This window comes from Lampetra planeri, unplaced genomic scaffold (genome assembly GCF_965212315.1).
Source record: "Lampetra planeri unplaced genomic scaffold, kcLamPlan1.2.h2 scaffold_1581, whole genome shotgun sequence".
Lineage (NCBI taxonomy): Eukaryota > Metazoa > Chordata > Hyperoartia > Petromyzontiformes > Petromyzontidae > Lampetra > Lampetra planeri.
In genome coordinates, this window is record NW_027614310.1 from 1 (window position 1) to 27,828 (window position 27,828).

Genomic DNA, 27,828 nt, shown 5'->3' on the forward strand with positions numbered 1-27,828 from the left:
AATCCAGTGATTTTAGTCATTTATCTGCGTGTAACATGAAGAAAGGGAGATTTAAGTGTCTGCAAGGAGATGCCGTGATGCCCCCTCTCTCCTCCTGCTGAAATATCGCCATGGTTACCAAACAAAGAAGGGCCGATGATAGCAGCCTATGGATGAGCAGAACAAAGGGGGAGAGCACAGCTCCTGTTTGCCTCAGCCCGATCAGCTGAGTGAAGGAGCAGTCATTGTTCCTTCAAAGACCTTTCGGTCTCCGTGGGTTTATTTGTAGCTGATGTTCCCGTGTCTCCTCTGCCCCCCCCCCCCCCCCCCCTGCAGCGCGTACACTTTCCTCAAGTTCATGGTGATGTGGATGCTGGTTCTGCTGGCGGATTTTATCCTGGAGTTCCGGCTGGAGTATCTGTGGCCGTGCTGGCTCTTCTTTGGGAGCGTGTACACGACGTTCCACTGCCACGGGCTGGTGAGAACCCCCGCTGCTTCCCCTCAGGAGCCGTGGCGGCCCCCTCAGACGCTGATAATCCTCCTCTGTTTTCTCCTGTGTTTTGCAGGTGATTTGTGTCGTTTTTGTTTGTGCCGCCTTCACTCTTGACATCTTCTGTCTGATTTTTGTTCCTTTGCACTGGCTCTTCTTTGTGGCGAGCACCTACGTGTTATTCAATTATATTTGGCACACAGGTGAGCATACGCGGTTCTGTGCTTATGACTCCTGCACAAACGAGCGGGGACAGTAACGTCTGAACTTTGTCCTCAGAGAAGGGCATCTGTATATCCACGGTGTCTCTGTGGGTTCTTCTGGTGTACACGGAGGCCTCCCTTCGCCTCAAAGACCTGAAAACCTCTCACGCCAACTTGTCTCATCTATTCGCCGCTCACTGGTACGTTCAGGGACTTTGTCCGCTGCCGTTGTGACACAACTCACCATGTGCTCATTGTCCCTGCTGGGTTTTGTCCTCTCAGCATCGGATATCCCGTCGTGTACCTGGGATTTGACGCCACCTGCTACTTCACCAACATCTTCAAGCTCCGCATCCAGAAAGCTGTGCAGAGTGACAACGACTTCCACATGCACCTCCTGCAGCACTCGCTGCCCCCCGGCCTGCAGGTGTACCCAAAGACAGAGGGCGGGCAGCAGTAAGTTCCTGTATTCACACTAGTCAGCGTTCATTCTCAGCATCAGTGTCAGAGGGCGTTTGGGGGGGGGTGGGGGGGGGCATGTAGCAAAGGTCCTCGGATACTTGTGAAGTAAGAAAACCACTGCATAAGCTAGAGGCTTTTATGACTCAGCAACTCGCAAAAGAACAACAACATACGTAGGTTAATAGAACAAAAAAAAAATGTAGAAAACACACATTCTCATCTGAAGAGAAATGTGACCCTGCATCTGTTGCCACTTTAAACTCTGTTTCCCACAGAAAGAGGCACTCAGGGGCTTTGGTTCATGCATGGAAAATAGAGTATTTTTAGTGAATGTAACAGTATTTCCTCATTTCACTGGACCTTTTGTCCAGCCACACAAGATGACGTGAGTGTTACTGCTTGTATTTTATATAATCGTATCCAATTATCCAAATGTGAAAATCCAATTTATTCAGTATTATATATTGAATAATAATAATAATAATAATAATAATAATAATAATAATAATAATAATAATAATAATAATGATGATGATGATGATGATGATGATGATGATGATGATGATAATAATCAACAATAATGCCTATTATTGTTGTTAATATTTTGTATGATGTTATGTTGTTATTGCTTTTATTATTTTAGTTTGTGTGAGTGTGAGTGTGAGGGGTTGTCTGTCCTTCAGCTGGTGAACACAAACGTTAGGAAGTAAAGTGGATGTTCAGCGTCACAGCTCGGTGATGTGGAGTGTTCCGTTTGTTTCCACAGACTCCAGGTGGAAGACGAAGCCGGAGTCCACTCAGTATCAGTGTCAGAACGCTGCCGCTGTCTCTCACGACGAGTCCCACACCGTGGACTGTCTCCAGATCCGCAGCGAGGAGAAGGCCCCGGAGAGGGGGGTCCCAGGAGCTGAAGTCCTCCGACTCCAACCGACGGATGACGTCGTCGTCCAAGGGGAACGGCGGTGAGTCCAGGGACGTGCTCCACGGCGGAGCGGGAGGGGGCCGAATCCTCTCCGACCTCAGAAAATCTACCTCAAGAGGAGCAGGGCAGCAAAGCCACGCGGGCGGCTAAGAACTCCTCGCCCAAAGCCCGCAGAGCCAACACGAACACCCCTTCACCGCCTGCTGGCAGGACTGAGAAGAAACAGAGATCCAGCTCGAAAACGCTCAGCCCCAACCGGGACAGAGGGCACGTCACCGACAAGACGCCGGCGGCTCCCAGCTACCACACCGAGCACATGAGCAAGTAGGTCCCCGCCAGGGTTACTGCACTTTACTTCCAGACCCACGCAGGGCTCAGAGCGTTCGCTGTCCCCGTCTCTGATCCGTCAGACTGGAGCAGGAGATGAGAAGGCTGAAGGCCGAGCTGCAGGTCTGCAGGCAGAGCGAGCAGGAGCTGCGGAGTCACATCTGCAACCTGACCAACAGCGAGAGGAGCCTGAGGCCCGAGGTTTCCCTGCTCAGACAGTCCAACTTGCTGCTGCAGAGCAAGTAAGTCCACCCGGCCCCATGGAGACAGCTAGAGTATGGCGCCCTCTGTGGACCGTCTCACACATTGCAACAGCTTTTCCAAATAAAAACATAGATTTATTGACTGATAGATCGATGAGGGAAAGTCTCATGATACACCAGCAAACAGGCACGAAATACAAGTAGTAAGGTACAAAAATACCAGCAGAAAGAGGCTGAAAAAAATAAGAAACAAACACAAAACAGATGATACACGACACTACTGTATGAGAGCCAAGACGGCATCACGGAAAACTACAAGAAGCTGCACACACCATGAGGAATGTGTCATAAATATATCGTTACAAACATTTAAACACAAACGTTTAGTGCTCAGGTTCATGTTCTGATTCTGAAACCTCAACTGATCGACTCTCGTGTGTGTGTGTGTGTGTGTGTGTGTCTGTCTTATTGTAGTGCTACAGTTACTGCTGCTACTACTAGTAGTACTACTGATATATGAATGTATAAGGTTTTATTTACATTGCACTTTGACACTGCGAGTCATGTCAAAGTGCTGCAGGTGAACGAGCCATTTTTGGAGGAAATAAAGACTAAACCCAAAACAATGTGTGTGTCCCTGCTGCAGGATCCTGTGTCTGACCAAAACCAAGCAGAGGGACAAGCAGACCAGTGCGATGCTGGAGAAGAAGACCAGAGCAGAGACGGAGGCCAGACTGTCGCTGGAGAAGCAGCTGGCCGAGCTCCAGGCTCAGAAGGTGGAGGAGGCGCGCGGTCTACCCAACAGGTACGGCACAGCGTCACGCCAACACGCCCGCACCCGTGTGTCACGAACAGTCGACGGTAACAAATGTCATGTGTGCTTCGTCTGCAGTCACCGCTGCTCAAAACTGCTTTTCTCCGTCTCCTACACCAGGCAGGAGCACACTGAAACCCAAATGTTAAGGAAACGAGTTAAAGATCTAGAGACAGAGTTCAAACAACTACAGCTGGAGTGTCAAGTGAAAGAGAGTCGTGTGCTAGATCTAGAGAGTGATGTGGAGGTATTTCTTTACTCTACTTGGGAATGAACTGTGTCTGTGAGTCTCCAGTGCTGTTTCTGATTTGATGTGTCTGTGTTGGGGCGTGGATTGGTTCTGATCGGGGTGGGGGGGGGTTGTTTTACTTTGGCCTGCGTCATCACGTGAGTTTGTGGTCGTCGTGTGTGGTGTGTTGCACTCTCATTCTGTCCGTGAAGCCTTCGAAGCATGCTGCAAGCGGAGGTGTGTCCACCAAAAGATGGCGCCGTCGTCTGAGCGCAGGTCGCCGAACGTGACCGGGTGTTTGAGTCCGTCGTCTGTGTCTGAGCTGGTTCTCTGGTCGCGTGGACGTCCTCTGAAAGCCACTGCGCTCTTTGTCGTTTGGCCGCAGGCTTTGGGGAAGTACCGCTGCGTGGAGAAGGAGACGGACATGCTGCTGTCCACTCTGTCCGCCATGCAGGAGAAGGCTCAGCATCTGGAGTACAACCTGAGCGCCGAGACACGCATCAAACTAGACCTGTTCTCCGCTCTGGGAGACGCACGACGACAGATGGAAATTGCTCAAGGTTTTGAAATCTGGTTTCTTGAGGTTTTTCCGTTCTCCGGTGTCGGTTCTGTACTGTTCGTTCATGTGTTCGTTCATTTCATTTATTTTCATTCGGTTTACTTCTTTATTCCTACACAAGGCGTCTTAGATGTCTGTCATTTCTAACACCTACACCGTTGTTTACACCCCTGATTAAAACAACATACAACAAAATGACCTACAAGTTAAACCTATACCTTTTTATTATTCATTTCTTTAACAAGTTATAAGTTTGGTTTGCATATTGTCAAATTTGTCTCTTTCTATGAATCTGTTTTCAAAATTATATGTAATATTATTTGAAATAGTATTTGTCCAACTCTGTAAATCAGCCTGTTGAGAATTCCAGTTTCACACCTACAACCGAAAAGCACATTTTTTTTAACGACCTGACGCTCAGAATCAGATTTCCTTGGGTGATGATGAAGTCAACACAAACAGTTGTGTTTAGGACTGAACATAAGTAATAATGTCTACAGTTCTAGGATTTCTTTAAAGTTGGTGTGAAGTTTGACGGCTCTGATGCTGGCTGATTATTTACAAGTTTAGAAAAGGTTCGACTCGACTCGACTCGACTCGACTCTTCATTCACTTCCTCCTAGACGAGGAATAAACAACTACTGCTACTGTTGGTAAAACTGACGCTAGATTATTCTGTTGACGTCTCTCTCTGGTGACCAATCAGAGGCTCAGCTCGCTTTGTACCTCGACGGAGGTGGAGCTAAAAAAAAAAAAAAAAAAAAAACAGGTGGAACTGGGTGGTGGAATGTGCAGTTGTAGTGTGGTTCCATTTGCTGTCCCAAGTCGATTTCCCAGTCGTTGTCAAACCTGACCTCAGATATCCGAGTTGACAATCCAAGATGGAGAATAAACATCTGTCACTGGTTTTGTAACATTTATGGTGAGTGTTGTCACGGTGTTTACGAGGTACAAACTGCATCCGCTGCAGGTGGAACACATGATTCCTGTCTTTTCAGTTGAAGTTGAAGCGAGAAGGACTTTGTTTCTGATCTTTGCCCACAGATAAAGTGATCAAGCAGGACCGGGAGATCGGCGAGATGAAGCAGAAGATTGCCGAGGTGATGGCCGTCAGTCCCGGCCTGTCCTACATGGCTCCTCGACCTCCCGTGCCGCAGTATCTCACCAAGCTCCTCAACTCTGAGCGCTACGTGCTGAATCCACGGGCACTGATGTACCAGTGTCTGAAGAAATAAACGCCTCTGTCTCATCAGGAGAGGTGAGAGATTGTGTTCCCAGAGCTAAACGACGCCATCCTGGACTTCCGGCCATGAGTGGACCGGGATGGTCCACAGGTCAACATGCCTTCTGCTGTACTGTCGGTGCTAACGAGACGTTGTTCTGTACATGTACTGTTTCCTTCTGCGTCGACGGCTGACGAGTTCCTCTCCTAACAAGAGTGTCTGATATGCAAACCAGCCGTTTATGTAAAAGTACACACATCGGAACCATCAGTCGTATGGACCAAGGCAACAGAGGAAAAGCACAACACTCCTGCCATTTCCTGACGGTTTGTCAAAGTAAAAGCCTGATGGCATTCTTTGAAAAAGTGATGTCTTTGGTCTCCAGCCTCTTGTCGGACCTATTCTCAGATCTGTCATCGGTCACTTTTATCCAGTGTTATCATGCCACATTCTTTCAAAGAACATGTTAACATCAGTAACATGAGTAAACTGATTCCGTGAACATTTTCAAGACGACGAGCAGACGACGTCAGGACCTGAAACCAAAGCAGCTCTTTGGAACTCGCCCGAGGTTCATAGTCGTCCTGTTTTTCCTGTTGTGACATCTTGAGACGGTTTCGGTTTCATTCATTCTTGACACACGTCAAGAACGTGGTCGTTCCAGATGACAAATAATGACGATGAATCATCTCCAGCCTCTGGCTCACTGTGTTTTTGGGGATGTGAATTTCCAAAGTTTTCAAAGAATTCATCCAATTCTCTCAGAGCTGAAATGATTTATTTTCATAGAAGTGGGCCCCGATATGTTTCTTGTCTGCATCTGTAAATAATTGATTACAATCACAGGAATCTGATGGTTTTGGCGCGTTAACTTCTCACAATCCAGTCCGTTGTGGACTGAGACGGTCCGTTGTGTTTGTACCATCTGGAACGTTGTTACAAAATAACCTGCAGTTGTCTGTCAGCGACGGCGAAGGAAGGTAAGGGAAAGCCTCAGGAAAGGGGCCTGTTCTCTCACTGACGAATAAATGACGCTCTTTGGCTGTTTTCTGCTCCAGAGAGACTCGGGACTGTGAACGGACTGAAACTTGACCGGAGAGCGAGTTGTGAATAATGTCTCAACAAACATGTCTCACAAGTTTAATTACTGTGCCTATATACTTTACTTTCAAACTGGGAAGTAAAACACAAATTAAATGTGAAAGAGTAACGTGTTTGAATTGAAGTGCTATGTACTGTTTTTGTAGTTTTTTGTTTTTGTTTTTTTTTTTTACTCACAATGTACAGAATTGAAAATACACAGCTGAAAACCACTCCTGAACTGGATGTCACCATTTTGGTAGCTTTTTCATTTTGGTTGTGTTTTCTAGGGTGTTTTATATTTAAAAAAAAATATTTTTAGTCTTGCTGTACTTTTATTATACTTCTGTAATTTTGTATGGCAACGTGTTTGTCAGCATGAAATTGTACTCAACTGTTATTTGAGCACACATTGTGACTTAAAGTATGTACAAGAAGAAACTTGTACAAGGGCTAGTTTGTAAAGTTTTGAACAAATAATCGTTCCTTCAAATGACGACGCTCTGAGGGGAGCGATCGCTCCTCTCTGGCAACTTTATGGGGGGGTTGTATAAATAAATAATTGAATTTTTGTTTCATTGGGTCGACTGCGTGCACGTTATTCCACCAAGACCCAGTTCATGTTGTTCAATCGTTCCCTCCAAAGCCAAACAATCAATGCGGCGTCTTGAAAACTGAATTTCATGCATCGGTTGAAGTACATTTAAAACACTGGTGTCCTACATAAACATGCAAAAGCTTTTATGAATCATCTGGATTTCATATTGAATTCCTATTCAGCATCAGATCAGAAACCTGCCGTTCATTCATGTAGTTACTGTGTTTGGCGACTGAAAATCATCAGCCAGACACACGACACATCAGCACTGCACTGACACCACGTACACCATGTCTCTGTGTGACAGACATCGTCTGCACCACCAGAACACTCCTTTAGACCCTTTGAATCAGTGTCAGGATGGTTACATTCTATATTGACACCAACCAACGTCAAACAGCCCTGACGCGCTGATCGTGAATGTTTTTATTTGCAGAAGTGAAAAAAGGGGTAAATGCATGTCAGAAACAGCACAGTGTCCAGCATACAGTGTACACGATGGTTACAAGCATGCCAGGCGTCCGTATTTACAGACCCTGTCCGACGATAGCCACAGAGAAAACGACAGTTCTCATCGACGCAAAGCTTTGTTCAGCCAGTCTAAACATGTACAATTTCATTATTGTGCAAACTAGTTGAGAGATGTCAGTTCACAGATGGGGGGCGGTTTTCGCCAATGACCTCATTTGCTAGGGGCGGGAAAAAGGCCTACGCTGATTAAAACGCTATCAGATGAGTTCCTACATAAGTTCCTACATCTATTTGCTCCCCGGCCAACATGAGAACCAACTCCAGAGATTTGGATACATGACCCCCCCCCCCCAGTCCGTCAGCCGTCCTCCATCGGTAACGTAGGCGGCGACGTCCAACAACAACAGTAGAAGTTGAACAACAGTCATGAAAAAAACAGCATGATCGAAAGAAAGCGCACGTAAAAGCGTACATTCAAACAACCCACGGCCTTAGTGCTGGAAGTGAAGTACAGTACACACACGAGAAGAAAAGATACACAAATAAATAGGTTCAGATCTGGTCTGGAGCCGTTTCTTTCCAACTGGAGTTGGGGGCTGCGTGTTTCCTGCCAACACGGTCCAACTACAGAAGCTGGAGGGAGTCAGTCGCAGCGACGACTCCGAGTCTCTGGAGACCGACGCAAGACAGGAAGGTGGCTCACAGCAGAGAAAGAAGGGCCAGACTGAACGACACCGTACAACTTCGTTATGCCAGAAAAAGATTTTTGTACAGACAACTATTTAACAGTTTGAAGTAAAAATGTCTTAATACTGACTTGAGGAAAATACTGCTGTTTCCGTTTTCTTGCTCGCGTCTACCACCTCATCAGTAGAATAGAAAGAAAGAAGCCCAAAGGTGAAAACCTTTGTATTTTCCTTTAAGCTGCGACTAGAATTTTCCTCTTTTAAAAGAGAAGCGAATGGCTCTATTGGGTGGGAGGAAAATAAAAAAAGAAAGCAATGACCACTTAGTGGTAGCTCTTTCCCAGAAGGACACGCTGCTGATCTGCAATCAGACCAAGGCGGCTTCCTCTGTCCTCGCAAAGCTTCTGCAACTCAGACGTGGAGCGAAAAGCAAGTCCTGTCGAGGAGGAAAGGAGAGCCGGCAGGAGGCCTGGGGAGTCCTCCGCTACGAGGAGACCGTCACCGGGTTGAGAGACCCGTTGCGGCTGTAGAACTTTGAGAAGGCCTCTTCAAGAACGGATGCGATCCGTGGCTGGTCGCCCTGCAACGGAGAGACAGCCACGTCACGTCTTCATCTGTGCTGAGACGACTGACGGCAGCTGCCGAGTCGCACGTCGCATCGTGCGATCACGGTGATGTAACACACACTATGTCTCTTTCCTACTTCCACTACTACACACTTAAATCACCTACCGATGTAACCCCGGCCAATGCTAACGTTAGCTTGCTAGTCTGTGAACCACACATTTTCAGACATGGGTTCTTGTGTGTGATAACTTGTGTTCACTGTAGATTGAGATCTAAGATGTCCGGTCCGAGGCTGATGTGTTGGAGATATTCACCAAATGCAGCAGCTAAAGCATCGGCAGTAGGTTTCATTTCCAGTAAGTGTGTGACGGCGGTGCTTGATTTTAGATGGTACTACCGTGTCGTGCATAGTGTACTACAAAGAAGTGTACTAACGATGTGCGCAGTTAGTGTGATTTGAGACACAGCAACAACAGGTTCGCTCTAAAATTACTGAAAGAACCTAGCTGTAGTCTGGATACAGCTACAATACGCTGGAATGACCCAGAAACCATCGTGTCGCTGGTAGTTTAGTCATGACGGCGTCTTGTGACTGGTTCCAAATCAGTGTAAGAGCTGAAAAATGGCATCACTGGCAAGGCAACATGTTCATTACGTGTTTGGAGCCTGTTCTCTGTGTACTCTGTCACCGTGCCTCCTCCCTCTCCTTGTCGCCATCTGTGCACAGTGTTTAACTGTTTAATTCCAGGAGTTAATAATAGACCTTTACCGTCACCAATGTGTGTGTGCTAAATGGACACGGTCACGTTTTCTCCTCTGTATTTTGCACTCTGGGATAAATGGACACCAAGTATGTTCTTGTAGAGCTCAGAGGCCACATTAGTACGTCTTTTTTTTTTTTTTGTTAGCGAATCAGGCCCAGTGTTCAGAGGCAGCGGGGCCACGATGAACTCTACACACCTCATTGATGAATCCGAGCTGAACGAGCTCCACAGCCAGCTCCTGCACGTTCTCATCTGAAACAAACACACCGGGCAGAGCAGGATCAATATCACAATCGCTCTCAGGCGAATTAAGAGTGTTTCCATGGCTACGGTGCCACGCCAACATCATGCACGTGGTGGTGGATGGGGGATGTGTTTGAAGGCCAATCACCAGTCCAGTTCACTTACTTGGTAACAGATCACAGCTCAGGTGTCGGTTCAATTTATCCTCCAGTTTCAGTAGCAGCGTGAGCTGAAGCAGAGAATACGACAGTGTCATGAAACGGCGCGACGACAGATGACAGACGTACACAGCAGCAACACCGTGACACGTACGTGGTGTTTGGTTCCCTCGTCAACGGGCTCGATGTTGCACTGCATCTGGAGGACCTGTGAAAACAGAAGGGTGATGACTCATGGAAGAACAGAAAAAAACAGTTTTAAATGGGTTTATATCACAACTGTGACTCAGCACATATGACTGACTGACACACAGACACACACACACACACACACACGCGCACACCAAGAAAAAAGGGTCACATCTCTACAAGGAATCACGATACGATATTGTGCTGAGTCATGTCTGTACTCTCCTGAGTCACTGTACTGACCTTCCTGGTCTCCAGTTCTGCGGGCTCAGGGGTGGGGGTTTTGACTGAGGGGGGCACTATGGGCGACTTCACGGCTTCCTGCTGAGGTTGCTGTGGACAGGGCATCCCAAACGCCGTCAGAGGATAGATCCCGTTCCTGAACACATTACAGGTCAGAGGTGATACTTCAGTTTCACATTAATTCTAACAACCCCCCCCACACACACACCACAAACTTTCAGTGACTGGACTCACTGGTGTCAAGTTTCTACAAATTATTGGGAATTGCAGTTCCCAGCTGCAGGCTGAGCTGGTGGCTCACTGACCTGACATCTTCCAGAAACTTGTCCAGCTCCAGGGCAGGAAACTGGGACAGCCTGCAGCAAAGCACACACACACACACACGTCACACCTCCTCCTCCAAACACATCTGAACCTCAGATACAGAGCAAATTCTAAAAGGACAAGAGGCGAAGCTATGTACAGATATGAACCCTGATGACATGACGCCGCCCCCGTCTATTTTGGAATCAAACCACTCACTTCATCTGAACGCCCTCCTTGGCTTCAACAATCACCAGGTTGGGATCCATGTTCTTTGTCATCTCCTCTAACGCGTTCTCTGGAATCATGTCTACGAGGACACACCGGGGTTGGATGAAGTCATTCGTCTCAGGTTCCACTACAGTGTGCGTTCGGTCGGTGTCGACCGTCCTCGGGTTCACTTACGCTGGTGGCTGACGATGCAGTGCGCGGCCAGCAGCTTCAGTAAGGGCACCTCGAACAAGGCCTGGTGGAACAACAGCTCCTTTGCCGTAGGCCGCTTACCGGGGTCGACCTCCAGACACTTCTGGATAAACTCCTAGAAAACGAGAAAAAACTGGGTTTTCATTCTGAAAGACTCGGCCAGACGTCTTTCCTGTGCCCTCGCTCACCCGCTGCAAAGGGTCCTCCAGGGACTGAATGGCACTGTTTATGGCTTCTTGGGACACGTACGACGAATCTCCATTACTCTGGATTTCCAACACCGCCATCTGAGCGTGTGATGGGACACAAATATGGATCAGAAAGGTTTTCCTCGACGCAAGCGCTTCTTCAAGGCGACCTCTCACCTCTAAGGCGCACATTCCAAAGGAATAGATGTCCACAGCTGTGGTGACATTGGCAACAGCTGCATGGAGACACACACACACACATATTAGCAAACAAAAAAAAAGGACAACAAATGCCCAGGAGACTGTTGGAGACAAGGATCTTACCTCCATACTCTGGAGCAAAGAAATGAAGGCTCTTCTGCTCCTCCCGACACGTTTTTACGTGGTTGTTGATGGTGTCTGGAGCAACTACAGTACAAACGCATCAGATCACTGCAACGCCGCCTGATCAAAAGTGTCTCAGTGAAGATCGGTCTGACCCTACCTGAGCCAATCTTGATGAGGCCATTGTGCTGGATGAAGATGGTATCACAGGTCAGGTTGCCATGAATGATGGGAGGTTCACAGGAGTGTAAGTAGCTGGACGGAGAGATTCAGAGATTCATGAAGGTAAAGAACTCGCGTCTCCTTCACAGAATGATTTCAAACAATTTCTGCATGACGGCCGACTGGTTTTATTAAATGACAGTCACTAAATTAAAGAAAACAAGCCATTACACTAGAGTGGACTTCAATAATGTCCAGAGGCGAGACTGGTGCTGACATACAGCAGCCATGAAGAAAAACTAATAAGATTCCGTGGAAAAACTGACATATTCATAGGATGGTGGACTAATCAGCCCTTCAAGCATATGCATCCTAAGAACTTGTCGGAACCCCCCAGACTCTGGCACAGACCTGGTTACTGCTATAAAAGCTCTTCTAGGACCTTCAAATATCAAAAACTCTTTTTACAACTGGGGACTTTATTGAACTTTTATTTTTTTTCTTTTTATTTTCATTAACCAGTTTCTTTCCTTCTGGATATGTGATGTGTGTTTATCTATATATACGGCTGTGTGTGTGTGTGTGTGTGTGACATATGATCAAACCAACCTGAGAGCCGACAGTATCTGTGTACACCAGCGTTTCCACGCCTGACAAAAAACAGTGTAAACAGTGTAAAATGAATGTAAAGTATTTTAACTGCTGTTTTTCAGAAAAAAAACCTCGGAGTTAGAGGTTTCACACCTTTTCATTCATGGTCTTGTGATTCTTCTTTGTCTTTTTCAGGAACTGTTTGAGACTCCCCGAGGACATGTACTCAGTGATGAAAATCACCTGCAGACAGCGGAGGCAGGACGTCAGCGTGACGGACAGTTTTAACAGAAGAGCATTCATGACAGCATCCCGTACCCTCGCTCTGTTCTCCTTCACGTCCGCCCAGTACTTGTGGAACTTGACGATGTTTAAGTGCTCCAGCTGGATCAAATTGTCAAACACTGCTTTGACTTTCTCCTACGGGAACAAAACCAGGAAAAATGAACCAGCAATCAGTTTTGTCATCAAACACATTTTGATTACAGCACAATGAATGCTTTGAGTATCTATCTTTAAGTCTTTAAGCTTTTAATACAAATAACAGAGCAAGAATCCTGAGCGGGCTTATGATCCCTGACAGCTGTGAATTGTTGTGAAAAGGTACTCTGGGATCCTTATTTAGCCACATGAACAGACAAATAACCAATAACTGCTGACTGTCTTCCAGCCATAAACATGTTTACACTGTGGCGCTGCTGGCTGCAGGCGGCTGTGGTGTAACGCAGTCGCTCGACCGTCTGCGGTTACTGAGAACATATCAGCTGCAAAACACACACTCATGATCTGAATTCATGCAACAGCTGACCAACTCTTGACCTCACCAGGGATCGAGATAATAGAAACCTTGTTGGAGAGAAAAGTGCTAAACCTTAAAATAATAATAATACTACTGAGCCTGGAATGGTACGTTCATCTGATTTCTCTCCAGCAAACACACAGGCCCAGCTGTTAGGGTGCTGGCAACAACAAGTCCAACCGATTACTTAAGAAGCTTACAGCCAAAGTGGGGAATGAAACTCACGGAACACAGCCAACAATTGTTACAACTTTGACAAAGTATGTTTCTTTGCTGGTCTGACAACAGTCATAATCATTATGTGTTCTGATCGAGCGCGTCACCCACCTCCTGTAACTTGAAATTTTTCCTTTCAGAGAACATGACCTCGTTCCATACCACCTCAACTCCTTCCTCTGTGTCCATGGCCAAGTAGGCATTATCGATCCCTGGGACATTGCGCTGATTCACCTGGAAGGAGAAACAACATTTATATGACACGTAACCAATTCACATCTGGCATACACCCCCACAGACGTCTCCAGTACCTCTTCTCTGCGCTTCTGCCAGCGTCCACAGGGACTCTCCTCCAGAATCTCGGACTCATCCTCACTCTCCTCTTCCTCATCTTCAGTGGCAGCGGTGGCAGGAGCCTGGCTAACCATGGACACCGGTGGAGACACAGATGACACTCCTTGACCTGTTGACGCGGCAACCATGGGCTCTGGCTTCACTTCCTGGACGGTGTCCGGGGCCTGCTTACTCTCCCCCTCAGACATCTTGGTCGTCACGCCCAGCAGCCTGCTGCGAGACACAGAAATGCCCCAAACTCTGTTAGCAACATAATCTTTTTCGTTACTTTTAAGTTTTTTCTTAAAGACGTGTTAATTGTTACTCTGTCGGTGAATTGCTATCAACTATTCCACAAAACAGCTGACTAGCACAGTTGAAGCTCTCAAATACAGCTGAGACTCGTTTGTTGAAGAAGTTAGCTGAATTAGCAATACACAGGAAACATCACACTTAGTAGAAATAAATGAACATACGTGTTAAAGAAGTGAAACGTGAGGATGTCAGCTCCAGTTTAACAGACTTCCTCCGTGCCCGACCGACCCCAGTTTGTTGTTTAGCTTCGTTAGCTATAAGTCTTTGGTTTCTCAGCGGAGCCGCAGCTAGCTTAGCGTCACTGCTAGCTCCTTCACTGCGGGACTCCCAAGAAAGACAGCAGCTAGCTACCGGCGAGCTGCCAACAACGCGGTGGTCTCACTAACCGTCACGTCAAATCAGAACGTCGAGGATTTCCTTGCTTGCCAGCTATCTAGCGTTGGCCGTTAGCAGCCGCTCCTTGCTGCTCCTCAAGATCCCAGTCCTGCCGCTAAAATTAGCTGCTGCTAATATAACGTCACGGCGCAAACGTCCTACACGCGTTGGCCTATGCAAAGCATCACCGCGTTGCATTAAACCCGTTCAGAGGAAAACGACTCAACTATGGACACTCAAGGGCTGCAGCTAGGACAGTCATTTAGCCTGATATGATGGCGACAACTTCCAGATGCACACTGCGCTGCTAGCACACGTCACAGCCTACTACGGTTGCCAGGTGAAGTGCGTAAAATCCCCCTTCTGCTGGGTCAAGTGTACCGTTGATGCGACTAGGTACAAATACAGTAGAACCCAATAAGACACGTGTCTAAATTAAATTAAATTAAATCAAATTTCAGGGGACATTGAAAACGTTGATGCTGATCCTGTTGTGTCGTTTTCTTATTTGTTTTTGACAAAATGTAAATGGAAAACTGAGCCACATTGATACAGGTCTTCGATCTGTTGAAACACCATACCAGATATGTGCATATACCGTGTGTTTCACTTATCATGACATCTTTTTTTTTATGTCTGTTTATGTCTATGCACTTGCACATTTTTGCACAAAGGATTCTTCTTTTGCAGATTGATGGCTACATATTTCCACATATTTCATATTTATTCATTCATATATTCATATTTTCATGTTGATGTAGGGAACTAAAATATTGTAAATATCCTCAAGAAAGCAGAAATTAGTTACTTATTTAAAAAAAAAAATCATAGGTAACTCTTCTCCCACTTCTTATTTGATGCAGTCTTGGATGGACAGATATTGGAGCCAACCGAGAGGTGAACGATGATAATGTTTGGTTGAATCAGCCTCAACGTAAGCTTACAGTCAGTAAAGAAGCCATGTTTTACCACTAGGTGTCAATGCAGTTTGTTAGAAAAAGTCAAGCGCACTAAAAAGCCACCAAACTCTGTAAACTTGTACAAAAACGTACAGTCTATAATTATTATATTGTTAAAAAAAACACTAGGTCCATGAATTAAAGTGATTAATTCATGAATTCAGATTATGATGTTGAGATATGTGGAAATATGTCTAAAAATGTTGGAATTTCCTTCTCTCTGTCAGATTCTTTTTTTATTATAAAATATATATACACATTTTTCAGACTTTCAATAAGAAGCACACTATGGGCTTCAAATGTTGGGACGGGGTCAGGATCCCTCTTGGAGAGACCTCCTCCCCTGCTTTTTAAGGGGCCTATATTTAGGTTCAGCTCCAGGGACACAACAGTGACAGTGAGTGTTGGTGTGAAGGTTCCGCTGGTTCTCAGGAGCGGTGGCAGTTTCTCCAGCTAATAACGGAACTACAAGTGATCACTGGAGTCAGAAGGATAACAGGAAGAGCTGTTTTGCAAGTCCATGCTCTGTTTCTGCAAATAAGGAAGTACAACCAAGTGTAACATTTGTCAAAGGGCTGAGGTGGACCGATAAGATGGAGGACAAGACCCATAAAGTCCCACTTGTGGAAGATACAGTGGTGAAGGTCCTTCATGACACTGAAGCGTCGTCTGGGCCTGACGACAAAGCTGACTACCCTCTTGCTGGGGCAAACTCCATCTACTCCGCGATCCTCAGCAGAAACGAGACTATTAAGGATGCCAAGCGTCTCAAAACCTTTTTGGAGCTGCGAGATAAATATGTGAGAAAGCAGGTGTTGTTTGAAGACCCTCTGTTCCCCGCCAGTGACTCGTCTCTCTTCTACAGTCACAAATCCTCAATGAAACTTGAATGGAAACGTCCCTCGGTAAGTGCCTGTGTTTAGTCATCAGCTCTGTTTGACAGAGCGTCTCGATAAAGTTGTTGTGTATCTCATCACTTCCTCCACAACAGATGGTCGGGGTGTGAACTTGATATGGATGTGTGGTCGCTGGTACATAGCTGTAAGTTATCGCCTCCTACAATCACAGACAGCTGAGTCTCGCACCAGAGGACACTGCTGGGTGATGTCATGTCAGCTCACTTTGGGCTGCACAGGTTCCCGATACACGCAGCTTCCACAAACTTTGGCACCAAACAGCGGTGACCTTCAGCTTTTTCTTCTGACTCCATTGAAGTAAAAATATATATTTACTTGAGAAATAATTTCATTCTCATGAAAAGATCATTTCTGCTGCCCAAAGTATCTGTGTATCAGCGCCAAAGTGTCCTATGCATCGCAGCTATGTGATGCTCCTGTCAGGGCTAAGATTGGACTAGTCAGACATGTTTCTTGGTCAGGGAATGCAGATATAACACATGTACCATTTAGGTGTGACACAATCAACCAGGGAATGTCTTGCTTACAGTTAAAATAGTTGCTTTTTGACAGTATTATTGCTGTCCTGTTACAAAACCAACTGGTTGGTTTAAATACGAAAATTAATAACTTCAACCAACCTCAGTTCATCTGTGTAAGAGGTTTTTAAAAGTGGAAAAAAGAAACAGATTGTCACATGCTGTGAATGTGGGTTGTGTGGGATGCAGAGCCACTGATGTGGTGAACTGGTCATGTGATAATACCTCAATAAAACACAGCAGGGGGTTAAGCTGATTACTTCCAGAAAGATCATAGACGCAGACGCATGCAGTTATGAGGTGAGGGCTTCTCTGCATTAACCACAGACGTTTTCACTTGTTCAGAGGACTAAAGGGTCGTGACCTCTCGCAGCTGTCTCCTTCCTGACATGTAGCAAATGCAGAAGGGGGGTTTTCACGGGCCCGACCCAGCAAGAGAAATTTGTCCAGCTGGGTTTCAGTTGCAGGGTCACGTCCTCGATGTTGTCCGTCACGGCAAATGTCAAATGTGGATTTATAACGACAGATTTGAACCTACGCAACAGTTAGAGCCCAAAGCGAATGTTCCCTTTTCTACCTGTTGTGGCTCAGAGATGCCATGAAGTCTGATGGATCACATGATGTTTTAGGGGTAAATTGTCTGTTTAATCCGACAGGTTCTTGTCTCATCATCAGGTGAATCTGTAAACTTCACACTCTGCACAGTAAAACGTCTAAGTGAAAAAACGTTCATTTCATCACGCACGCTTCCTCATAATCACAAAACGGAGCTTTTGGCAACAGTACGACGTCGACGGTGACATTTCCAAACATACACGGCACTGTTTTGCTGAACAATCTGTCTTCTGCGTGACAGGAAATCTGTGACAACCCTCAGTTCATCGTGGACGGAGCCAACAGGACAGACATCTGTCAGGGCGAATTGGGTACGTTTCAACTGTCTCTGCTTTTGATTTGCTCACTGAAAGCGAGGGGTCAGTCTGCCTGTGAATGTACAATGTCAGAGTGATGGATGCTCGACAAGAAAATGAAAAAAACAAAACACATTTTAATTGTTGAATTTGAGATTTGTGGAAAAGAGCAGAAGAGACAGTTCATGTCTGTGAGGTGTAAACCAGAGCAGGACAAGGGACAAGGGGCATCTTTCTTTCTTTTTCTTTTTTCTAATCTGTGATTTAATTTATGATGTGCAGCGACTGGCTGAGGTGTTTTTACAGCTCATGGTGTCTGCTGTTGGCAGGTGACTGCTGGCTGCTGGCTGCTATCGCGTGTCTGACGCTGAACGAGAAGCTGCTGTACCGAGTGATTCCTCCGGATCAGAGCTTCACCGAAAACTATGCTGGCATCTTCCATTTCCAGGTTTCAGATGGACAGCGAGCATTTGGCAGGCTAATGGCGGGCTGCGTAGTATTTCTAGACTCCATTTCTTCTCCATCTCAGTTTCCTGTTTCCTTGTGCTCTCTGTCTGAACTCAGTTCTGGCGTTACGGCGAATGGATCGACGTGGTTGTGGACGACCGCATCCCCACCTGCAACAAGCAGCTGGTGTTCACCAAATCCTTCAGGAAGAACGAGTTCTGGAGCGCTCTGCTGGAGAAAGCGTATGCCAAGTAAGCAACACTGTAAAGCCGGGGGGTGGGGGGGGTCCTATCCTACCTGTCCTATTAAAGTGTACGTTTTGCAGTGCGGAAGAAAAGGCGCGTTGATTTGAAGGACTGACCCATCTCTCATCAGGTTGCACGGGTCGTATGAGGCGCTGAAAGGAGGGAACACCCTGGAAGCCATGGAGGATTTCACAGGAGGAGTCACCGAGTTCTTTGAATTGTCTGAAGCTCCCAAAGAGCTGTACAACATCATGAGGAAAGCCCTGGAGAGAGGTTCTCTGATGGGCTGCTCCATAGATGTGAGTGCTCGTGAAAATGTCCAAATAAAGAAGAGAAAAGAATCATCTGGCTCCATGAGGAATGTTAGTCGGTTTCATGGAGAGTGTCGTTTGTACATTTGAACCATCAAATCCAGAACTTCACAATTCAAATCTGTGTTTTGCTGTGAAAACACTCGATCGCTCAGATATTTTCAGCCAGTGAAATGGAAACCCGGACAGAGCAGGGGCTGGTCCGCGGCCATGCCTACTCCATCATCGGCCTTGAAGAGGTACAGAGGAATGACCCACCACGTGCCTTTTTACTTATTACTCAACTAATTCCACTGGTGTGCTGCCCCCAGTGTGATGAGACGGCGAAGGACAGCAGGATCCGCCTGATTCGCCTACGTAACCCCTGGGGCTTCGTGCTCTGGAAAGGACCCTGGAGTCCAAAGTAAGACGTGACCTGGGAAAATGTTTACGAGACAGCTGGAACATGGGACCTGGACACAAATGAGTGCTGTAAATTTGAAGCTGACCAATCAGATGAGCCTGTCATTGGTTTTATACACATGCCTGTTAAAATCATGTCATGAAGTATTTGATTCCCTTATATTTCTCTTGTATTTATTTCTGTATTTTCTCTCATTTATTGACATATTTATTGACAGTTATTTATTGACATATTTTTTATGTATTTTTCCCTCAAAAGTGCTCTGTAAATAAAGTATGATTGGTTGATTATGTTCTGCAGTGCAAAGGAGTGGTCCACCATTTCCATCGCGGACAAGGAAAACCTCAAAAAACTGACTGTGGAAACAAGTGAGTTCTGGTGAGTGACGGAAGTGAAACAGTGACATCGTGACAATGTCTCCAAAGATATTTGCTGTGTATGAAAGGTACTCACCAAACCTTAACATATTTATTACGGAGAGATGCCACGTCCGTTTCCCCAAAATGAAACCAGTAGATCTTGATCGCCCCCTAGTGGCTGGTTTCAGCACAGCTTATGATACTTTATTAGAAAACCAAAACGCTATCAAATATGGTGAAAGAAAAAGAGTAAGAGGAATAGGCCTCACTTTCCCAAAAGGTCCGTATGTTCATTGGTGGAACATTGATGATGTCTCAATATTTTGTATTCATTGTTGTTTTAATCACTGTTTGATTTTGGAAAAGAGAAGGCATTGACCCCTAAGAATACTTGTTGATATTTAAATGTTTCTAGTTTGTGAGAAGATGTGACGCTGATGTAAAATGACCACAGACTCTGACATCAGCAGCACCATGAATTCAAGCTTTGTAACGACTGTACAGACGATAAAACTTTGAGCTGAAATAGCAGTGTGATCTCGCCACTTTCATGCCTCCAAAAGGATCGTTTTCCTGACGTGTGTGTGTGATCAGCAGTTCACGTTCTTCCTCTTTGGTGCTCCCCCAGGATGTCCTTTGACGATTTCAAAAGGAACTTCACCAAGTTGGAGATCTGCAACCTGACCCCCGACACTCTGCAGGGCGACGAAAGAAACAGCTGGACGGTGTCAGTCAACGAGGGTCGCTGGGTGAGAGGCAGCTCTGCTGGGGGATGCAGGAACTTCCCAGGTCAGACACCGGCTCATCACCACCAGCAGTGTGCTGTGTCTGACAATGTACTGATACATGGTGGAGTGGGTCGGTGGGCGACGGGCAGCGCCCGGCCTGGTCACATGCTGCATGGTGTGTCTGAGGCTAAAGATGAATATTGAGACACACACTAGTAAAAACAGTATAGAAATAACATACTGCTGGACATTATCTAGTATGGGACATGATTAAAGCAGTAAATACAGTTGTACACAGTCAAGATCCTCCAAGTTCTGGACCTGCTGACCCTGGATCTGCCTCCCTGGAGTTCCTCCTGCTGCCATGACCACTGACATTGCATGTGCTTCCTCATCTCCCAGACTTCTCCGACAGCCATGGATCGATCCTTTTAGCAGCAGCTCAAAGCTGGATCTCCTCCGTGTTTTCCTCCATCACAGAGACAGCCCTCTTTCTGTGTCTCCTCCTGACGTTTCTGCCTTTTTTTCCCCTTTTTCCTGTATGTTAAGCCTTTAATCAAGTATTTTAAAGGATTGAAAATAACTGAACGCTTCAGATTTGTGAATGTCTGAATTTTTATTTTGTGTGTGTGCAGATACGTTCTGGACAAACCCTCAGTATCGCCTGCAGCTGTATGAGCAGGACGACGAGCCAGAGGACGGCCAGGCGACGTGCACCCTGGTGGTGTCGCTCATGCAGAAGGGTCGAAGGATGCAGCGTCATGAAGGAGCCAGATTCCTCACCATTGGATTCTCCATCTATGAGGTGAAGATCACGTGGCGGTAAACGACGGGCACGTCTGAGCGCTGCAGCTGACGTCACGGTTGATTCTCGGTCTGTCTCCGTAGGTGCCAAAGGAGGTAGGACGGATGTTGGAGAAGGACGTTTGGTCCTGAAGTTCCCACTACCCAGATGTATCTCCACAGTTGTGTGTGTAGTTTCACATAAACAGTATAAATATAATCCAAAGTACTTTTCACTGGGACACAAGACAAAGAATGTTTTTATTAATACTGAAGAATGTATCAGCTGTCATATCTGAGACACGTAACTCTTTGGGGGCTGATTGAAATACTTGGACATGCAAAATGTAGTTATTAGGGGATATTATGAGACTGTTGAAAGTTTTAACAAAAAATCTGTTGCAAACCAATGAAATGATCATGTATGGTTTCTTGACATTTACCCAGAATATTCACAAACCTTCATAGATGTGTGTGTGTGTGTGTGTATAGAGAAAGATGAGGATGGAATGACCAAATAGGAAATGAAGTAATCTGCTTCAAACAGAACATTTTCGTGTTTGTTCACTGAGAAAACGCAAAGTTCTCCAACTCCGGCAGCAGAAGCACACGACGTCAAACATGAAGGCGTGAGGAGTGAAAGAGGGAGTAGAACTAACAGACCGTAAGAGAAACAGAACGAGGAGTGTGCATTATCAAGGACACTGATAAAAACAAAACAAACAAACAAAAACAACATTACCTCATAGCAGCATGAAGAACAGTAATGAAGATGAACAGAGTTTTTTTTTGCATACAACAGCATAAAAGAAAAAAGCAACATATTGTTCCAGTAATTCCAGAACTATTTGTACTAGTACTACAGACGTGTTTTTCTGCTGCTCTCTGTCCACAGATGTGTGGCCACAACAAACATCTGCAGAAGGACTTCTTCCTGTACACCGCCTCCAAAGCGAAATGCAAAACCTACATCAACCTGCGGGAGGTGACGGAACGCTTCCGTCTGCCTCCAGGAGAGTACGTGATCATCCCCACCACCTTCAAACCCCACGAGGAGGGAGAGTTCATCCTCAGGGTCTTCTCGGAGAAGAGGAGCACTTCTGAGTAAGCTCCCCTGGCGTGTGTGTGTGTGCGTGTGTGTGTGTACTGAGGTCTTTCTCGGTCTCCCACAGGGAAGCAGAGAGTGAAATCGGATCCGATCAAGTGCAGGTTTGTCTGATTCTAGTTCTGAACTGAAAATAGAGTTTAATAGTTTCATTCAATTTTCCTGAGTTGAAACGATCGTAAACAGAATCATTGATGGAACCTCTCCCCCTGTGAACATGTCCTCGTTTCCACCCAAACATCGTCCCTGAATGTCTGCTGTCAAAACTCACTCTGACATGTACGCAGATGTAGCCCGCCATGTTTTTATCAACGTGTGCCGAATGATACACTCATCCATTAGAGACCGTCCATTAACACCCTCCAGTATTCACGTGTCGTCCTCCATCTCGTCTGATTTCATCCCTCTGTCCTTCCTTACTGGCTTCTTCAGCAAGACAAGAAAAAGACAGAAAAGGTAAAACGTGCGTGCTGCCTCGCCCGACTGCCTCCCTGCTCTCCTCCTCTTCGTTTGGCTGCTGAAAATGTCTTCGAAGGCCGCGTGTGCCCGCGTTTCTGTTCTCGACTTGACTGTTTCTCCTGTGTCTTCTTTCGTCCCCGCCCCCCCCCGGATCAACATCCCCCTGCATCCCAGCCCATTGTGTTTGTGTCAGACAGAGCGCACGCCAACAAGGAGATCGAGCACGACGGCATTCGGGGGGAGAGGAGGAAGAAACCGAAGGTAAACGACGCTGTGAGCGCAAGCACGGACACGTGAACGTGTTTGTGAGAAACACAACGGTGACCTTTGACCTCCTGTCATTTCTGGGGACTGACGGCAATGAAACGGAATCTTCATGAGGTCCAATAACATACATTGATAATTCAAATCTGTACATTTACTTGAAATGTTTTCTTTGCTACTATTTTTTTGAACCAGAAGCGGGGACATGGAGTCATAACGGCCTGTGTGTGTTTCTATATTTTACTGTCATGACCCACATGAGTCACATGAATGTCCAGAGTTCCTGATTAAATTCAGCCAATAATCCAAAATTCCTTTCTCAAATTGTCAATTCCGTTTCCCTGATATTATAAATGGACTTGTGGTCCCTTCTCATTTGTCTCGCAGCATAAATTATTCCAAGCAGAGGAGGAAACAGAGGAGGAAAAACACTTCCGAGCCATTTATAAGCAGATCGCTGGCGAGGTGAGTGAACAGGAAGAATCCGGAGCCCAACTGTTTATTTGATCAGCGACGTAACGTCCACGGTCCCGTCAGGATATGCAGATCTGTGCCAACGAGCTCAAGGCCATCATGAAGAACGTTCTCTCCAAACGTGAGCATGCGGTCGAGTCGTGTTTCACTCGGTGTCGTCGGCTCACTCACACCAACCTCTGCTGTGTGTGTCTGCAGACACTGACATCAAGTCGGAGGGTTTCAGCCTGGAGACCTGTCGGAGTATGATCGCCCTGATGGACGTATCCTTCCTCACAGACGGGAAAGATCCTCGCGGCATGTCATCGTAGTTCCCCTGTGGCACACGTTTCCCCTCGACAACTGCACCTGATGACTTTTTTCTAAATGTTGCTGAGTGTTCTCAACGGTTTCAAATGTTGAGAAGTGTCCGTGTTGGAACTTCTGGCAGCATCAACATTGGCGACGGTCAAACTGCTTTAAAACACATCAACTCCCACCGTCATCATTCATCCACACACTGAAAAAAATGACCACACCAACAGAAATTCTTCAGATGTAACTAATTGAGTTTTGTAATTAAATGACACTTGTAACTAGTTACACTGCTCACGTGGGTTTGATCCCTGCGATTGTGCTAATGAAATGCAAATACACAGCGTTTTAAATGATTTTTAAAACTTGATCAAACCCGTGACCTAACAAACATCACCTTCCCTATGACTGAAGCGTTCAGACTGATGGGACAGGAAAACTGAATCTGCAGGAGTTCAAGCACCTGTGGAAGAAGATAAAAGAGTGGCAGGTAGCCGCCGCCGCCGCCGCCGTCTTCTGACGTCTCCTGCTGTCTCAGTCGGACCTGAGTGTGTTTTCCTGTACCGTGTGTGTTTGCAGCTGATCTTCAAACGCTACGACAAAGACAACTCCTGCTCCATCAGCAGTTTTGAAATGAGAAACGCCGTCAGTGACGCAGGTCAGAAATACGTCATAGAACTCCTGGTTGGGATAGACGACACGTCTGACACGTCCCAATGCAATCGGCGGTGAGAAGCCCTCAGCAATGACGCATCTGCTCCTCCACATGAAGGGTTCCACCTCAACAAGCAGCTGTACGACATCATCGCCATGCGCTACGCCGACGAACGCCTCAACATCGACTTCGACAGCTACATCTGCTGTTTCGTGAGACTGGAGGGAATGTTCAGTGAGTACATCGACAGCCGCCGAAGGCCGTTTGGATCGTTCCTGGTCACAGCTGGACGTTTGGTGCGTTGTGTCGCTTGCAGGAGCTTTTCAGGCCTTTGACAAAGACGGAGATGGACTGATCAAGCTCAACGTCCTGGAGGTAACAGACAGAATGTATCTTAAGTCTTCAAGAAAAAAAACCCCCAAAACACCAGTGTGTGAATGTTTTATGTTGTCCACATATTTTAATCTCACACAAGTGTTCGTAGTTTTTTCCGGTCTCTCTGTATGATTCTGTGTGTTGCTGTCGTTCTAGTGGCTTCAGCTGACCATGTATTCATAGGCGATGAAGCACCCCTGACCCAGCCTCCATTTCCTCCCGCCTGCAGCACCGAGTGAAAGTGTAGTTTTACACCGATTGTGTCAAAAGTCTTAATGACAGAATCCGATTTTTGTCGTTTTGATGTGATTTGTGAAGTAGATTTATTCTCGTGGTGCGTTTCAAACCACAGGACTCAGGAGTCTTACGATGCAAACGATGCAAACAGAGGCAGGTGCCAATGCAGTTGACCTCTGACCCCTGATGCCACAGTTTCCACGTGAACAATACATCATCGGTAATGCTTTTACTTTTCAAGCATAATAGAAATGCACATGACACTGCTGTACACGTGCACGTTGTATTAAATACAAATGAGATCTTTCAGACGTTGTATGTGTGAGCCGTCCATGTCCACTCACTCAGGAACACATTTATTAGTTTAAAACGAAACCAAACAGCTGAATCTTGCCTCCGAAAACGGCCTGACAAGACTTTGACCGAGGACACTTCCCTCCGTGTGCATCAACTTTGTTCATTACTGTTTAAATGTCAGTGCTGCAGACCTGGAACCCGTCACAAATGTCCACAAAAGAAAGAAAAAGTGACTTGTGAATGTGCATCAGATCGTAAATGAGGCTCAGAGTGGGGTTTAACCAAAAACGGACACTGAGCCGATCATGGAAAGAAAAAAAAAAACAAAAAAAAAACAACGGGGGCAGAATCTCCAAATTCATCTGTTGCTCCACTTCACATCTCCTGTCTGCACCTTGCTGTCAAGGTCTACGTGGAGCTGCATGTGGTCTCGAAGTTCCTGCGGAGAATAAAAACAAATGAAACACCGGTGGAGACTTGTTGACATCCTGATGATGGTCTGTCACCTGTCGGACTGACTGCTGCGTGGGGAAGAAAGAACTGCAGTTCCGCCAGCGGCACTTGAAAGTCTGCAGATTGGGGTTGTTGTGGTCTCCCACGAGATGCTGGACGAGATGCTCGGCCACGGCGAAGATCAGAGGGCAACTGCTCCACTGCACGAAGAGCAGAAGAAGTCTCTGAATCCAAATGATTCATGATGATGATAAACTAGCACCTAGCAGCTTAAAAACAAGGATGAAAAAAAAAGAACACATTCAACAGGAAAATCATTTTTATGCTATGCGGCGACAGTGCTAACCACTGTACCACCGTGTCACCCATATGTCATATGTCATTGTACGTTGTACGAGTGCTGACCAGCAGACGTACCCAGCAGCGGTGGTTCTGCATCAGGTTGAGTTTCACTGCCTGGACTCTTCCATCATTACAACCTGTGTAGATCTGAGAGGAACAGTCACATGAAACCATGGACTCCGTTATCACTCTACGTGACCCAGAGGTCAGATGGGTCTCAACGTACCACACCCTGGTGGACGGCCATGCACGTCACCATGTCACCGTGCCCGCCGTACACCTGCAGGCATTCGTGGGACTAGACGGGGACAAGTAGAGCTGCTTGATGGAAGTGAACATCTGAAACCAGCTGCTGCTGAATGCCGTCCTTCATACCTGCAGACCGTACACCCGAACCAGCGCATCCTGACAGGCCGTCACCATCACTTCACCCAGGACGGCCACAGATGTGACGGCACGGCCGTGACCTTCGTAGGTTCGAAGCAACTCGCCGGTCTGCGAATAAAGACGGAGATGAAGCTGACATGGAAATGGTTTCTTTAAATTGGTTTCAACTGAATCAACTTTCTATCCAATTAATTACCTAAATTAACGAATTAAATGTACTTTGATTAAATTGGATTTGATTTCATTTGTTTAGTTTTGCTGTTCCTGGTTCTGATAACATGCAAAGCTTTGTCATTTCTACAAGAAACGTGGAATGAAGCCGTGACCCTTACATGGATGTTGTAGGCATGAACCAAAGTGTCACGGGAGCCGCTGAACACCAGATCATTCACCACCTGCAGAGCCAGAGGAGAAACTTTTCACCGCTCCTGAAGGACGCTGGTGAAAACCCCTCTGTCTCCTCACCGTCATACACAGAACGGTCTTGGTGTGCGCCCTCAGCGAGCGCAGCAGCAGGCCTCTCTTGGCGTCTCGTACGCTGATGGTGCTGTCGTAGGAGCCCGCCAGCAGCAGGCGGGAGGCGCCCTCCAGCGCCGTGCCCAGGCAGCTGACGCCTCGCGGGGCGTGGCCCTCGAACACATCCAGCTGTTTCAGAGTCTGACCGGGAGGGACGGGGACGTTAACGATTCGAGCGGATTCCACCGAGTGTGTCAGACGGTGTTTGATCACACACCTGTAAGTTGAAGCTCACCACGGACCCATTGGCGAGTCCTGCAAATAGAACGTTCCAGGCCATGTGCAAACACAACACGCTGTCTGGAAGGGACAGCTTCTCCAGACACTTGTTAGACTGGGACAGAATCACAAGACAACACTGAGGGGGTGTTCCATCGAACGAGAGAGTTCAAGAGTCAATGGGATGAATCCTAGACAGCAAAATGGTTGATATTGTTTGTTTTACACTTGAAGACACCTCGGCTGGACGGGAATAGAGTGGGAGACAAAGTTATTCACAGCTACACCATCTCCTCAACTCATGTCCTCCCCTGTCATTGTCAGTCTGCTTGTGTGACGCTATCTCTGTCATAGTTTCTATCTGTTTTTGTACTCTGGTGGGGATGTACTTTTCCACAACCATCCCGCCCTTTATAACTCCAAAGTCATGTTTGGACTCCATTATTTGTGTTTGCTCACCTAGTAGGCATAGTCTTGGCGAGATGGGGGTCTCTATCTCCAGAGCCTTCCCCACTTTCACCTAAAACGGTTGTGTCAAACTACATTCCCATAGCACATGTAGGAAAGTCCTACAATAAAACTGTTTCCTTGACATTTGCTGAGGAATGGATTTCTAACATGGTCCACTGGGGGGAGTCGCAGTCCAGTTGGCGTGGAAAACCACAAATACACTGCACTTTTGTACACTGCAAAACCTCATCTTTCAAAAAAAAAAAAAAAAAAAAACACTA

The 27,828-nt window shown here is 46.4% G+C and overlaps 2 protein-coding genes and 1 pseudogene across 3 annotated transcripts; 2 read left to right on the forward strand and 1 right to left on the reverse strand.

The window, feature by feature from the left end:
• Positions 1–315: 315 nt before the first annotated feature.
• Positions 316–5,423, forward strand: LOC144739582 (macoilin-1-like; annotated as a pseudogene).
• A 3,307-nt stretch (positions 5,424–8,730) lies between these two features.
• On the reverse strand, positions 8,731–13,958 carry NRBP1 (nuclear receptor binding protein 1). 2 transcript variants are annotated; one of them, XM_078622517.1, is made up of 17 exons: positions 13,728–13,958; positions 13,528–13,650; positions 12,816–12,821; positions 12,555–12,644; positions 12,420–12,460; positions 11,809–11,903; positions 11,649–11,732; positions 11,502–11,560; positions 11,325–11,423; positions 11,119–11,251; positions 10,933–11,023; positions 10,716–10,766; positions 10,411–10,546; positions 10,133–10,186; positions 9,986–10,049; positions 9,774–9,829; positions 8,731–8,826 (listed from the first exon to the last, which is right to left on the reverse strand). In XM_078622517.1, exons 1-17 carry the CDS (start codon positions 13,956–13,958, stop codon positions 8,731–8,733), a joined length of 1,509 nt encoding a protein of 502 aa, XP_078478643.1. The 2 variants fall into 2 exon arrangements, with proteins under 2 accessions (XP_078478643.1, XP_078478641.1); XM_078622515.1 differs by having other exon boundaries at positions 12,720–12,821.
• A 2,033-nt stretch (positions 13,959–15,991) lies between these two features.
• CAPN3 (calpain 3) lies at positions 15,992–24,829 on the forward strand. The gene is made up of 23 exons (XM_078622514.1): positions 15,992–16,303; positions 17,690–17,759; positions 18,074–18,192; positions 18,309–18,442; positions 18,567–18,735; positions 18,903–18,986; positions 19,059–19,150; positions 19,451–19,528; positions 20,138–20,298; positions 20,873–21,042; positions 21,126–21,137; positions 21,916–22,124; positions 22,193–22,229; positions 22,558–22,581; positions 22,759–22,845; positions 23,236–23,313; positions 23,386–23,443; positions 23,521–23,585; positions 24,038–24,106; positions 24,196–24,274; positions 24,389–24,505; positions 24,588–24,646; positions 24,803–24,829. Exons 1-23 carry the CDS (start codon positions 15,992–15,994, stop codon positions 24,827–24,829), a joined length of 2,310 nt encoding a protein of 769 aa, XP_078478640.1.
• Positions 24,830–27,828: the final 2,999 nt, after the last annotated feature.